This window comes from Cricetulus griseus, chromosome 5 (assembly GCF_003668045.3).
Source record: "Cricetulus griseus strain 17A/GY chromosome 5, alternate assembly CriGri-PICRH-1.0, whole genome shotgun sequence".
Lineage (NCBI taxonomy): Eukaryota > Metazoa > Chordata > Mammalia > Rodentia > Cricetidae > Cricetulus > Cricetulus griseus.
The window spans coordinates 41,189,749-41,205,294 of NC_048598.1; the positions used below are offsets into that span (position 1 = coordinate 41,189,749).

General features: G+C 37.7%; 2 protein-coding genes across 5 annotated transcripts in view; one reads left to right on the forward strand and one right to left on the reverse strand.

The window, feature by feature from the left end:
* Tpr (translocated promoter region, nuclear basket protein) overlaps positions 1-13,532 on the reverse strand; it is a 58,173-nt gene extending 44,641 nt beyond the window's left edge. The window contains exons 1-10 of the mRNA XM_027417406.2: positions 13,366-13,532; positions 12,715-13,011; positions 10,977-11,081; positions 8,496-8,569; positions 6,144-6,240; positions 4,005-4,108; positions 3,636-3,800; positions 2,088-2,180; positions 1,014-1,094; positions 850-937 (exon numbers count right to left, since the gene is read on the reverse strand). Of these exons, the coding sequence (XP_027273207.1) occupies positions 850-937; positions 1,014-1,094; positions 2,088-2,180; positions 3,636-3,800; positions 4,005-4,108; positions 6,144-6,240; positions 8,496-8,569; positions 10,977-11,081; positions 12,715-13,011; positions 13,366-13,387 (1,126 nt within the window). The 5' untranslated portion in view covers positions 13,388-13,532. The remainder of the gene's footprint in view (positions 1-849; positions 938-1,013; positions 1,095-2,087; positions 2,181-3,635; positions 3,801-4,004; positions 4,109-6,143; positions 6,241-8,495; positions 8,570-10,976; positions 11,082-12,714; positions 13,012-13,365) is intronic.
* Positions 13,533-13,593: 61 nt separating this feature from the next.
* Odr4 (odr-4 GPCR localization factor homolog) overlaps positions 13,594-15,546 on the forward strand; it is a 29,522-nt gene continuing 27,569 nt past the window's right edge. For 3 of the 4 annotated variants that reach the window (XM_027417409.2, XM_027417411.2, XM_027417412.2), the window contains exon 1: positions 13,594-13,782. The gene's annotated coding sequence lies outside the window, so the exon portion shown is untranslated. The remainder of the gene's footprint in view (positions 13,783-15,546) is intronic. The other variant, XM_027417410.2, reaches the window with a different exon arrangement.

The following is a 15,546-nucleotide window of genomic DNA, read 5'->3' on the forward strand; positions in this document are numbered from 1 at the left end:
CAGAAAAGGGGGTAACCTTTGGAAACAATTTTGACCTTTAATTTAAAGCATAAGAAATGAGTAGAAAAGATAACTAATCATAAAGATCATAAACAACGTTGGCCATCCATTTCCCTGAATTCCATATTATAGATTTAACTGTTGCCTGAAAATAACCAGAAAAATGTGTATTTGTACTAAGTATGCAGACTATTTTGTCACCATCCCATAAAGCACAACTACTTACACTGTACTAGGTACTATGCATAATCTAAATCTAACTGAAGAGAGAGAGAGAGATAGGCAGATGTGTGTGGGTTACAAGCAAGTCCTACACCACCTTAAGTAAGAACTGAATATCTCTAAGCATCCTTGATGGGTCCTGCCACCAATTCTTCAGATATAACTTTATATACATATGGTTAAAGTTATCCTTCACTTGAGTTTTCTTCAGTTTTTGACATAATTTAATGGTGAAACTTTACAGTTTTTGCTAGTTTGAAATTTTAAAATGGAAGCTATATATGCGAATCTAGAAGCTCAAAACCTTGTGTCATTTGGTGAACTAGAGTATCACTAAGATCACATATGGATTTATATCCACTATTGGATGATTAAACACACACACACATACACACACACACACACACACACACACACACACACACACACACACACACACGAAGGGAGAAACCCCCATGGCTCAACAACTAACAACTTAAAAATGAAGGCAAACTTATAGCATAAGAAGAGTACCTAAACTGTTCTAAGACAAAAGAGGAAAATAAGCCACCATCTTAGCATTCATATTTTCAAATATACTACTTTTTACCCCTAAACAAAACCATCTCATCATACTCTTAATCTTACCTTCTCCAGCTTCTTTCAGAAGTTTGTGCAGTTCATCCACTGCCCGAGTTAGTTCATTGCTCTTAGCCTCTGAGTCATCAGCAGCACTCTAGAAGTTAATCATAATGTCACCACCAGCCAAGAATCCATCATTAGGATACTAATGTGTGTAGAGGAGTATTTACCTTGTATAGATTAGAGAGTTTTATGTGAGCATTTAATTCATTGTGGAATTTCTCTTCCATACTGGCCTGCTGTTCTTTGGCCTAAAATAAAATAAAATTCCAATTATATCAAATCTGTACCCTAGTTAACAATTTAAGATATGTATGAAACATCAAGACAGAAAGTCCACTTTGTAAAGATAACAATTGAAACAGATTTCTGATTGTAAGTAACTTTTAAAGCAAAATAAAATTAAAATGAACTCACACTAGTTTTGTAGTAACTAAATATTAGTTTAGTCTATAGCATGTTAAGTGTTATTTATGATTCCACTCAGCCTAGCAAACATTTGGAGACACTCTGGTTGTTTTGGGGGCTGTAGAACCCATGCATTCAGACAGGTGTGGCAGTCCAGGAAGATAATGCTACCACTCAGGGACTGAGGGGGACTATGAATTTGATCACCTTGAGCTATAGAAGTGGATCCAGACCATCCTGGAAAACATACTAAGATCTTATCCAGAAAACCAAAAATATTGGACAATATCTTGTCAAATAACACCAGTATACATACATGCTTTAACATTTTGTAAACAAAACTTATTTTAGGGATTGTCATGTAGCTCAGTTGATAGTGTTAGGGTCCAAGAATAATCCACCAAGAAGACTAGAGTGCTGATCCCCAGCATGGTATAAAAGCAGGTGTGATGGGAGCATCTCTAATCCCAGACCTCTGGACATGGAAACAGAAGGTTTAAAAGTTCAATGCTAAAGCCAGGTGGGGGTGGTACATGCCTTTAATCCCAGAACTTGGGAAGCAGAGGCAGGCAGATCTCTCTAAGTTCAGGGCCAGCCTGGTTTACAGAGCAAATTCCAGGACAATCAGAGTTACACAGAGAAACCTGTCTCAAAAGCCCAAAAATAAAACCAAACCAAACCAAAAAGCACAAGGTTGTCCTTGGCTATATAGCAAACCTTGACTAAGGCTGGCCTGGGTTTCATGAGACTCCTTCTGAAATCAAAGTAAACCAAACTACAACAACAACAACAAAAAAATCAAAACAAAAACTATTTTTAAATGGTCAGGTATTTACCTCTTTTAATTTCGTCAACAAATCCTCTACATGTTTTTGAAGATGTTCATTTGATGTTTTTAAGCCATTCATCTGTTCTTCCAGTCTCAAAACCTAGAAACAAATAGGGGAAGGTATCATAACCACAGAGATCAATTTAATATAATATTTGTACTATCAAAAGCAAAATATACCCCCCTTATACAGGCTTTAATCTTTTAGATTCCTTGTTAAATTTTCAAACTTGCAAAAACTATAGACAAAGTTTCACAGTTAAATTATGACAAAGACTGAAGAAAATCCAAGTGAATGATAATTTTAACTATGTGAAGATAAACTTAAAACCCAGTTCTATTGTCATCAGCATACAGCCACACAATCATTTAATATTAGAGAACAGAGTGAATACTAATAAGGCATCCATATTAGTAACTCCTAATGCATCAGGATTCCACAGGGAATTGTCTGATTGGGCCCTGAGTACGTATTTTTAATATAAAGAGGAATTAGAAAATACCATCCATATTTAGGCAATTTAATGTCTCAATGACTGGAAAATAAGGTTAATTTTGCTAAGAAATTTTAATGGTACCACTACTGCTCCAATCACAAATAGGACATAGTTATGAGTCTGCCAACAGGTGCACATGCATTTACATGTAGAAAAATAAGGCACTTGCTATCATTTACCATAATTATAAATAAGGTTACAATAAGAAATCTTTCGAACATTGACTACTATACCTGAGTCTACTAACAAAGTTTAGTATTGACACAAAATCTTTTTTCAAATTCCTTGTGAAAGTTGTTTTAGATAAGATGATTACTGTGAACTCTGATCTACACAGTGAGGAGTGTGCTTAACAAGAGTGCCTGATACCCAAGGGTAAACACAGGCGGCATTGTAGAAACTGCATGGCCCAGTGTAAGAAATAACAGTTAAAACATGAAGAATCCTCTTACAGGTCAGTTTTTGCTCATTTCTTATATTTTCATCTCTTAGAATTCCCTTCATGATAATAATCACAGTAATCTCCCTATGCTCGTGTGCAGCCATTGAGTGCACCAAATGTCCCACTCCAGTAAGAATAACATGAAGAAAACAATCAACTAAACCAATGACACTATAGTAACCAAGTGGGGCAATGGTTCTAGGGTTTAGTCCTAAAATTGACAAGACCCACCAAGGAGGAAAACTGTTGAATTACATAAACAGGAATTCACTAGCCTGATGCTGTCTTTGTGCTTTACTTCCATTGTCAGGCAATGCAAATTAACCTAGTGTACTGTAAGCCAAAAACCATAAAATAGAGTAAGAAAAGAAAATTAATTGATGGAATAATGTGTTTCAATATAATTAACAAGAAGTTAGGGATACCTCTCAGTATCTTTGGAAAGGAAGGTATAAAGTGTCATTAAAAATCCTATGAATTCTTTATTTCCCCAGTTAAGGTGAATTCTACCATTCACATTTAGCACAAGTTTTGTAACTAACCAGGTAGAACACTGTCACTCAAATGAATTTCCAAATGCCATGCCCAACATAAAGAAGATAATTTTACTACTCACCTCTTCCTTTTTGTTCTCAAGATTACACTTAAGTTCCAGAATTTCATTTCCTTTTTCTCTTCCTAGAGCCAATAGCTCATCAGTTTTGGTTTTCAACTCTGTATTGAGCCATGAATTCTGGTTGTGTAGCAACTCCTTTTCTTGTTCCAGGCGTTTTTCTCGATACTATATATATATATATATATAAAAAAAAATTAAATTAACATTAAGTATAAACTATTTTAAAATCTTTCATTTGTAGCTGAAGGATACATGAATTTTATTTCAGCATAGAAACACAGATTATGAAATAAGACATCAAAAAGAACAGTAACAAATAGATCCTTTGGCGTATGATTCTCCATTCACTGGGAATCGATTATTACTTGCCTTCACAGCAACATCAGAAGCCTGAAGTTCATCCAACTTTAACTGAAGTTCACCCTTTGTCGTATTGCTTTCTTTAAGCTTCTCATTTAGACGTTTAACATCCTCTAGAAAGGAGGATGAAAGTGAAAGTAACTAGTTAACAGTCGCAGGAACTAATTATCAACTTACATTACTAGAAATATAAACCTTCAACAAAGTAAGTGGTTCTCAACTCCCCTACTTTAGCTTGGTTTTTGTCATAGTTAATTACAAATTAAATTTCTATTCAAAATCTTTTAATTCTGTGTGTGTGTGTGTGTGTGTGTGTGTGTGTTGTATCCCTTAGAATTGGAGTAACAGGCAGTTGATTTGGGAACCAAATCCTACTGTATTACACAGCAGCTAATACTCTTAACTACTGAGCCATCTCTCTGACCCATAAATGTAATTGCAGCCAATAATAGGTAGAATCAAAATTTGTATACCCACCCAAGAGAATTAATTTCATTCATTACTTAACTCTATAAACACCTACCATTAAACTTAACCTTCCAGCTAGATTCCTAAACAGCTATTAAAGTTTTAAAAATAACCATTTAAAAGGCAAAGACAAATACAAAAATCTTCTATTAAAAATGCACATTATTTCTCGTTCTCTAATAGCTATATTTTTATGAAGAGACTTCATTTGATCCTAATTGCCACTAGCTAGGTAATCAACACAATAAATACTCTGAAGTCATTCTTCCTGAGACTAGAAATGCAGGTACCAAGCTGAGTATTAGTATACAACATCACAACACAGGTATGTGAACACTTTTTCCTTATTTATAGGTTAAATTTTTTAAAAGAAGCCCAAGGGAAAGTTATATCAAACAGTATATTGATACGCTTTATATTCCTATCTCCTAAATTCAGGGTTTTTTTTTTTTTTTTCTATTTTAAAAATTCTTTGACAGCTTTACAGATGTCTAATGACTTCAGTAGTTTCATCCACCATTCTCCCTCATCTCCTTCCTTTTCCTGCTGATTGCCTTCTTCACAGCAAGTCCACGTCTATCCTAACACCTCTCCAGCCCTGTCATGGTTTAATTATAGTTGCTTGCATCATGACCTCACTGAAGGCACGGTTATACACACAACACTTGAGATTGGGGCCTGTTTTTTTTTTTTTTAATTTTATTTATTATTATTTTTGGTTTTTTGAGACAGGGTTTCTCTGTATTGCTTTGGAGCCTGTTCTAGAGCTTGCTGTGTAGACCAGGCTGGCTTCGAACTCAAGAGATCTACCTGCCTTTGCCTCCAGAGTGCTGGGATCGTGCACCACCAATGTGGGGCCTGTTAATATTTCATCACAGAAGGGTGTGGGGCCCATGAGGCTCCACCCCTTCTTGAAGTTCTGGCAGCAGCTAAGGGTTGCTGAGGGAGGGGGTTAAGCAGTACAGCCACTGGCAACTGGAGCCCATGCTCCAGTTGGTTTGAAAACACTGGCTTTTTTTAGGCTCTAAAATAGTGTTTATGAATAGTAAAGGTATCTAAATGAAATGAATGGAAGTTCAGCTTTAACAATTGTACAATTAAACTTCTTTCAACTTGGAATTATAAATAGCACTGTAGGAAACAGGCATGGTGGCATACACCTGTAATCTTAGCACTTGGGAGAATATATCTGAAGTCAACTTAGGCTATTAAGTGAGTTTGAAGAAGGCCCGAGAAACGTAACAAGATAAAATAAATAAAAATAATGGACTACAGAATTGTATAGGTAAAACTTAGCTCAAATTATAGTGACTCAACTTTCATGGGTAAACATAGACAGGTAAAACTGCTCTTATTTATTTATTTATTTATTTATTTATTTATTTATTTATTTATTTAAAGACAGGGTCTCTCTGTGTACTTCTGGCTGCCCTGCAACTCACTACACAGACTGAGCTAGGCTGACCTCAAACTCAGATCTGCTTGCCTCTTCCTCCTGAGTACTGGAAATTAAAGGCAGGTGATATGATGCCTGGCCAATCCCTTGACAATGGCTTAAAGATAAGCAAATGGAAGAAACAATAGAATCATTACACTAAACAAATGTAAGAAAGAAATATCACAGCAGAAGTAATTCTTAGCATCACCAGTAACAAAGAATGCAGTTAAAGGCATTCATACCTGTTAAATATTCAACTTCCTGAGACAGTCTCTCATTCGTTCTGATTAGGTCTCTTTTTTCAGCTTCTAACTCTTCCTTTGCTCTTGTAAACTGGCTCTGTCATATCAAGAAACAGCATACTTCAAGCGGTTACTTAAGAAAGTTTTCTTTCCCTTACAACTTAGGTATCAATAAGTTAAAAAAAATACTCATAATCCTAACACATTTATATATATTTCTGATTTTGAAAATCATTTTTTCCCAGGCTTATGAATTTGTGTCATTCAACACATTCAACAACAAGTATCCTAATTACTTATATAACCTTTATATTTAGGTATTTCATAGATTTCTAATTTGTCTTCAAAAATAAGTTGTGGGAACTATTACCACATTTGCACTTTAGTTCAAATTATTCCTCAAAGGCGGTAATGGCCATTTAGATGCTTTTAGAGTTCTAAAGCAGCAATACCAATCATTTAGGCAGAATATTCAAACAGTGGGAAGGGGGAAATGTATGCCACAATCCGGAGAAACGTTATTATCTTATTATTGCTTTCACTTGCATTTTTCTGTTACTACAAACATTTTGTGCTCTCATTCATTATTTATGTGACATACTTCCTTTGCATCTGTCAGATATTCTAGGACTATAGATGGGTGCCTCAATATTGCAGAGGAACCTTGGGTGACTGTTAAGGCAGCCAGCTGTTCTATCATTTCCATAGTTTTGAAAGCGGTTTGCTCTGTACCTCCTGTTTACTTAGGCAATGGTTTATCTTTCTTGGGTCTCTTATGGGGGCGAAAGACTAGACAGTTAATAATACCATTTCTTTGTTACCAAATTCAAAAGAGAAAATTACAAGAGATGCAAAGCTCATAAAAGTTGAAACACAAAAAAGCTTAAGTTGTTTATCTAAGAAAATGTTTTAGGGCCTAAAAAGATATTTTTAGGATGGTAATCCATTATAATAGAAAAGTGGTTTTAGGTATAAAACTTTGGACTCATCAAGACAGAATAGATAATATTTTCTCCAAAATTGCCAAATACAAATGGACTGGACATTGTAACTATAACTGTTTTTATTATGTATAATTTTACTGTGTTAGAGTTAAACCCTTTTCTTTTTATTTAGGCAAGAAGGGAGAAATGTGGAATATTTGTTTATAGTGAAAATGTGTCTTTGCCAAGGCGCTTTCCGATTGGTTTAAAAAAGGGCCGAATGGCCAATGGTTAGGCAGTACTTGCAGGGCAAGAGAGGACTATAGGAAGAAGAAAGGCAGTATCACAAGCCAGACACAGAGGAATCAAGATGGGTAGTATGGAGAGGAGTTAATGGGCCTTATGGAAGAATGTAGATTAAAAAATATGTGTTAATTTAAGTTATAAGAACTAGTTAGGAAAAAGACCAAACTTTTATAATTAGTAAGTCTCTGTTTCATTATCAGCAAGCTGGCAGTCCTACAAAAGATAGTCCAACAAGAAAGCTTGCTGTAATTGTCAATGAAAACAAACCTCTCACTGTATGTTCAATCTGATGTTTTATTACAGTGACTAACAAAAAAAAGGTTTACAAGCAGTTAAACACATTATTTTTTAGCTCTATCAGCTTTGTTTGGTTAAATTGTATCTATGCCTGTGCCCATTGTTCTTCAGTGTTATAAACTTCACTGTTGTTGCTGTTTTATCAAACAGAATTCGTATCAGGACCTTGCATTAAAACCTTTATCAATTTTCAAAATCACCTCACTAGGAACATGCTGTTTGTTACTCTTGCACATACAAATTTATTATTTTAAGTTTTCAGAAAACTAACTTTTCTTAACACTGAGGCAACAAACAAACAAAAACCCACATTATAAATTTTAAAGTGCTTACAGCACTTTAAATTTACATTTCTTGCAAATTAATTTATCAATATATTTTGGGTATTTCATGCTTCTATCCAGAATCTGAAAGTTAATTTTTCGAGATCTGAGTCTCAAATCAAATGTAATTTTAAAAACACAGTTCTAGATGGTTAAAGAAAGATTAAAACATAGTAACTACTAAAAAACATAGTAACAACGTTATTATAACATTTAGTCTGTTATTCTAATCACTGTTCTAAAGAAACAGTTATGGACTTAGAGGGACTCAGTTCCCTAACTGTATCAAAACACAGTGAATGCTGGGCTACAGCTGCCAGTCAACAATAATACATCAAACATCAATTAGAGAAATTGTATGTACACATTTCTATATACATATTTGTCGGCAGCTTCTAGTAGAACATTTCACCTTCCACTGACTACTATCTAATACATAGAAGCAGAACAGAAAACTTAAGTTCATAATTGCAATCAGCATTATTTACTGGACAGAGTTTTACCTGAATGCCTAGATTACGATCTTGAGAGGTTTCAAGTTCTTTGTTTTTCTCAGTTAACACTTTTACTTGGTTATCTAGAGAAAAAAAAAAAAAAAAAAAGGAATGTAATGCACACAGAAGTATTAACTTAAAATTGGCATTTTTACACAACTGCCACTGTTACACATTTTTAAAATGAACTAGAGTCCATAAAGACTGATTTATAACCATATTCCAAATTTGTGAATACATTCTGGTCTATATTCCAGACTAAAGTTTAAATATGCTACAATCAAATGTAATAATTCTACTCCCAATTTGTAGTAAAATTAGCAATGTCAGCTTTTCAATGCCATTTTCTAAGTTTATGTAAAACAGAACAAGCAGGTTGGGATCAATACATGTAATGTAGCTTGAACTACATAAAATGCATTCATTACATATCATAATTATCATTTGTAATACCATGCTTTTTTTTTTTTTAATCACTAAGAGGTGTGCCTTTCCCACAGAAGAAAAAAATGTTTGCATCCATCAGTACTCATGATGTGTTTATCTTCCCATAAACATCTCTCCTTAGGATATAGTTATATAGGAAAAATACACACTTGAAAATTTCTTTCACGGAAGCATCTAAAGCCAGGTGTAGTGGTACACACTTAAAACCCCAGCACTTGGGAGACAGAGGCAGAGGAAGAAGGATAGCTACATGTTCAAAGCCAGCCTAATATACAAGGTAAGTTTGGGGCTACTTGGGACAACCTAGGAAGATCTTGCCTCAAAGAAGAAACAAACAATTGCTACATTATGTAGCGGTATTATGTAAGATTGTTTTTTATTTATGTGCACATGTGTGTGTGCCTGTGTTAAACAGATGTTATGTGTGTGCAGGAGCCCAAGGAGGCCAGAAGTTGTCACTGCCACATGCCCTGGACCTAGAATTTTAGAAGGTGTGGGAGCTGGAAACTGAACTTGGCTCCTGTAGAATAACAGCTAGTGCTCTTAATCACTTGAACCATCTATCACCCCAGTTTCTATGTATAAGCAAATTGACATTTTTTTTTAACTGCATCATTATAAAAGGAAAACAAACAAAAAACTGTTACTCTAGATTTCCTAATTTGTTTTACTTACTACCTTCCAGGTGTACACATCTGTAATTGTATACACATACTTCAAATACAATTGTCCACCCTAAGAAGGTTCTCATCTTTGTCTATGCTCATCCCTGTCTTCTCTAAATACCTCATAAAAGAAGTTGTAGGCTAATAAAAGAAGTTGTAATCAGTTACTTTCCTAAAATTCTTTAGTACCTTTTAGGCAGGACTCATGCTTTGTTGAGGAAAAGTAGTGTGTGTGTGTGTGTGTGTGTGTGTGTGTGTGTGTGTGTGAACATGTACGAATGTATGTAATACACATCTTCCTTTAAATGTTAGTGTATCAAAGGTAGCTGAAGAAATTATAAACCAAACAGCCAGAGAAAAGGTGACATTTATTTAAGCACTTGATTATAAGCTTCTGATGCTCCTTCTCTATGAAGTGAAGTCAAATCAAATCAAAGTATACTCAAAGGTCTTTATGTAAGGCTTTCCCTTAAGTTTTCTTCTGTCACAATGCAGCATCCTCTATAATCTTTAACTAAGGTCTTTCTCAAGAATTAGGCTTTATAGAAGAAATATGATGGAGTTTGTAGTTATAAAAGTTTCTAATGAAATCAATAACTTTAATTTTTCAATAGGAAAACAAGTCACTATTTAAATCTTCAAGCATACATTTTAGCTACTTCGAACATTATCAAAATACCTTTGATGTACAAAGCTATGGAAACATACACACGTGGGTCTAGCAAACACCATCCTTTTAAAAAAGATTATATGCTAGTATGTGTGGTGAAACCACTTTAATACCAAAGTCTGAATTAGAAACCAGTGCTCCCAACTGTGACGACTAGTCTTTACTACTAAGTGAAAAGCAAATTACCCAATGAATACAAACTGCAATGCCTACCGAGCATTTTCACAGGTTGGTTTTAGGAAGAGATAGGGAGGGAGACAGAAAGGTGCACACCTGAAAGTTTTCATTACTCCTCAATGGGCAAAGCTACAACCCTCTCAAGAGAGAGCATGTTTTTTAGAGGATTCATCTATGAGGAAGTAGTGAGGGAGAGGTGTGGGCCCAAAGTCTGTGGTCACCATCAAATTAGGCTAAAAACACTTTTTTTTTTCTTTTTTTGTGGTTTGGGTGGAGGTGTTTGGAAGGCCCCAAGAAGGAAGAAACTAATATAGGACTTATGAGATGTGACAGTGGTCAGTGTGCCTCTGGGCCTGAAGGGGGGGGAGGACTGGGTGTGTCCTTCCTTACCTTGTTAGTAACACTCTGCTTAGGGCTTTGCTATCTGGAAAACCTGTTTCCAAGAGGGGCAGTCTCCCTGCCTATGTACTGCTACTCGAAGGAGTAATGGAACACACAAGAACAGTAACAAAGATATAATTAAATACTTACTTAGCTTCTCAAGCTCCAGCCGCAAGTTCTGACACTCACGGGTTTCATTTACAAGCCTCTCCTGACTATGGGATAACCTCTTCTCTATCTCAAAGTATTGTTGTTCTAAAAAAGACAATACAAACATTAAAAGTAAAGTCAAGCACACATGCCCCCGCCAAAAGCAGTAGTCTTAATACCACTATTCATTTCTTAGAATAGTGACTGCAAAACTTAATATTTGAAAACCTATTCTCAATATAGATTTAGCACTGAAAAGGCTTTTCCAACATTTTCAACTGACATATAACAAAAGACAATATGCCTAAAAGGGGATTCATGAATTAATTTCTTCTAAGCAGGCAACAATGCCGTATCTTGGTATTTTCTCCAGACCTCAGGAGATTGCTAAACATTTAAAAGTATTTACTAAATTGAAATTTCATTTAATTAAAATCTGAGTAGTTTAAAAAGGTTTCATGTAAAATAGTTAAAATACCCACCTGCTTAAATTTCCGTAAAAAGAAACATGCAGACTTCCCACAAAAAAAGACTGAGAGCAGGGTGGTTGTAGCATGCCTTTGGTCCCAGCACTTGGGAGGTAGAGGCAGGAGGATCTTTGTGGAGACCAGCCTGGTCTACGGAGTGAGGTCCAGGACAGCCAGGGCTACAGAGAAACCCTGTCTCAAAAACTCACAAGAAAAAAAAAAAAAAAAGGGAGACCATGTAGACACTGTTTACTTCATTCTAGTATTGGTATTGGGACATATAAATCACTCAATATTTATTTCGTAAATAAACAGAATATGGTGTATTATTATGCAAATTTCTTATTTCACCAATGAACTGTATAATTTCAATTGTCAACTTTGCTTGATAAGTGAAAATTAACTCGGGTGGATTTTCCAATCTCTACCAAAATACTGCACCAATTCCCTCAATTAATGGTAAACCAAAACATGCAACAAGAAAAATTCTATTTTATTAACAGTAATTACTATTTTTATTTCAAGGCTGTTCCAACCACGAAGTTCATAACTTTCTCTTACAAAAGCAACTACAAGGGCATATAAGCAGATCTGTATATATTTTCTATCCATCTCCAACTTTGAGTGAAACACTATATATCCAACTCATTTAGTGCCATTTCACTGTTTTTCTAGTGATTTCTTTTGCATCCAAATTCATTTTTTGTGAACATCTCCAACTTTCTGAGGGAAGCACGATATACCCAACTCATTTAGTGCAATTTCACTGTTTTTTCTAGTGAAGTCTTTTGCATCCAAATTCATTTTCGTGACCATCTACTTAGTTATGGGACCACATGGAGACACATACACTAAGAACAAGGCATCGAAGAGATGAAATTGGCAAAGGCTTATACATCCAGGTGGGTAGAAAATGGGAGGAATTACGGTCATTTAAGAACAACAAAACGGAATCCGATTTGGTTGGCATAATCCTAAAAATCTGATGTAAACTGACCAAAATTCTTCACAGTTTGTATGTGGGCCCAAGTTAAGAGTTCCTACATAAGACGCGATGAAGGTGGATTTAGGTCTGGGAGGAGGACGGCTCTCTTCTTTTCTTTTTTTTTTTTTTTGTAAAAAAAAAAAATCAGTCATCGAGGAGAAAAGAGAAGGCCTACACTGCATCTGGAGCCTGTGTGATGCTACCTGCCCACCTCGCAGAGCGCAAGCGGGTGAAGAGGAAGGTCGAGCCACGGCTCCATCAGAGCTCTAAGGTGCTCAGCACTTACCGCTCTCCACCTTAAATTTCTCGTGCCGCCCCTTCAGGCCGTCGATCTCCGACTGCTGGTCAGCCAGGAACTTCTCAAGTTTGTTCTGGGTCGACTTCGGCAGCTTGTTCAGCTCCGGGCGCTCCAGCACTTGCTGCAACACCGCCGCCATGTCGGCCGGGGTCGCGGCAGCGGCGGCCGAAGGAGAAACGAAGGAGCTAGGCGAAGCGCGAAACCCCGATGCCTGAGGCGCCCCGTCTGCAGGGTCGCTCGCTGGCTCCCTCGCGCCTGCCCGCCGCAGACTCCCGCGGCGGGATCCTGGGAAATAGAGTCCCGCGTCAGACGCAGCACGGGCCGCGCCACCGCGCCCCGGGTGCGCACGCAGCCGCCGGCAGCTAAGCACGCTGGGAATGCGAGTTCACAGCGGGCCTCTGACCTAACTTTTGGTTGCACCCGCTTCCAGACCCAAAGACTCCTGGGAAATGTAGTATCTCTCACGACTCGCTTCCGCGAGCTTCGATACCCCCCTCCCCCTCCCGCACCTCCCGTTCCCTTTCCTTCTTTCTCCCCGCCCCCGGCTCTCCTCGTTCCGCGGTGACGAGTGTCCGCGCGGTGGCGCTACATACGTGCTCAGCAACCATCGTCCTTCCCCGAGGAGCAAGGCGACCTTACCGTCAAAACCCCGGGATGCCATGGGTACTCCTCGGTGGCCGCTGCTAGAAACCGAGCCGCTAGAGGGTCGCGGCAGGGCGGATCAGCAGGCTCCGGGCTGCCGCCACGCTCTCAATGGTGCCCGAAGGGGGCGGGGTGCAGGCCACACTTGCTTTGGTGGAAGAGCTGCGGAGATGAGTGCGGCACGGCCTGCGTCATCAGGCTGCGCCCGTCGGTGCCCTAGTTTGGAGCGGGAAGTGGTGCGACTGCAGTCGCTTTTTGATGAGTTCATAGGCTGTGGAAGCAGCACCTGAGTGGCATCTGACCCTTGAAGGCTGCTACTTGTCCTCTCACCCGCGTTCTCTTGCTGACCGAAGGTTCGGGGGATTTATTGGCCACGTGTGCACATTCTGCGAACAAGTGAGTGGGCCCACGAAGGTGTGTACACTCGAGCAACAACAACTTCCTCTTCAAAGGGAGCAAGGAAAGGGTATAGTGTAGGGAACATATGGACGGACAGTCACTCCGGTGCACTCTGAAGTCCAGTTCTGAGGAGTTTAGCTCATGTCAAACCTCGTACAAACATGCTTTTGGTACTTGGAGGTACTGATCGGTGCGAATTTAAGTAGTAATCCAGTTAATGTTTTAGACAAAAAGGAATCAGGAAGAGTTTGAATGTAGTTTATGTGTTAAGATGACATTGCAGGAAAAAAAAGTCTGATGTTGATGTTTTTATATGAAAATGTTAAAAAAAATTCCCAAGATACCATCTTGCCCCAATAACAGAACTATGTTTGTTCCCAGATCATGTTTCAGCACTTTCAGTACGTACTTTGTTTCATGCCTGGTTGCTTTTCTGGAATTTACTGACGCTTGATTGAAAATAAGGGCTAGCACATACCTATGATCTCAACAACAGAGTAAGAGGCAGAAGGGTTATAATTTCAGTACAGCCTGGGTTAGTAGTCAGACCCTGTTTTCAACGAAGTGGGTGGGAGGGGTTAAGTTAGTACGGGTATTATACTAGTTTCCATTCACAAACTGAAGGAGAGAACAGGAGCTGTCCTTTGCAATGATTTGATTGAAGGAAAGTATATGTTGTCTGTGTGAGCAAAACTGTCAGAGCTTAAATCCCGCCTTACACACACACACACACACACACACACACACACACACACACACCAGTCTTGTCATTTGGTGGAGTCATTTAACATTTCCTTCTTTTGATTTCTTTATGTATAAAACAGATATGACAGTAGTACTTGTGTAGTAGCGTTATATATTAAATGTCAATATATGGAAAGTACCTAGAATAATGCCCGGTGTAGAATGGAAGCTATATAGTTAGTTATCATTGTTGTACTACTGTTTACTTAAGTGGCTGTTAAGTGAGTTGTCTCATGTCAGCAATTATGGTTCACTTTTGTGCCTTCCCGCTGAGTACAATTTCTAGAAAGTAATAATTGTATAATATATATTGTGTAAAGAAATTTGAATCTCTCTGCCTCTTAATGAACTCATTGGAAATTCATGTCTCATAATTTAGAAATGAGAACATGGAAATTCACCAATAAATTAACAAAGAGAATGTAGCTGAGGAATAGATCTAAAATAAGAAATTAGATGTGTTGACTAATGGTTTCATTATTTCCTTATCCCAAGAATGAGAAATAGCTTTGATTTCTCATGGTTAATTGGTAATTGTGATTTTTTTTTTTGAGGTAGGGTTTCACTATTTTGATCCAATTGGTTTGGAACTCACTATATAGCCTTGTCTGACCTCCAACTCCTGACATCAAATCTGCCTCAGCTGCTGGAGTGCTGGAGTTCCAGGCATGCTGTACCGTATCTGGCTGGGAGTCGGTCCTTACTTTCTTCTTTAAAAGTACTTTTTACTATTATTTTCATTTGGTGTGAGTATCTGTGTGGGTATGTTACTTGTGTGCAGACTCCAGAAGAGGGAATCAGTTTTCCTGGAGCTGGAGCTACAGGCGTTTGTGCACCACTGGACTTGGGTGCTAGGCACTGAACTCAAGCCCTGTGGGAAAGCAGCAACACTCATTTAATCTCCGAGCCATCTCTCCCGCCCTCAGGGAGTGGTTTCTTACAGCACTGTACCCAGAATTCCAAAGCTACATTTCAATTGTATAAAAAAAGAATGCCCTATTTCATAAATATTCACTACAAGACATAGGAAAATTG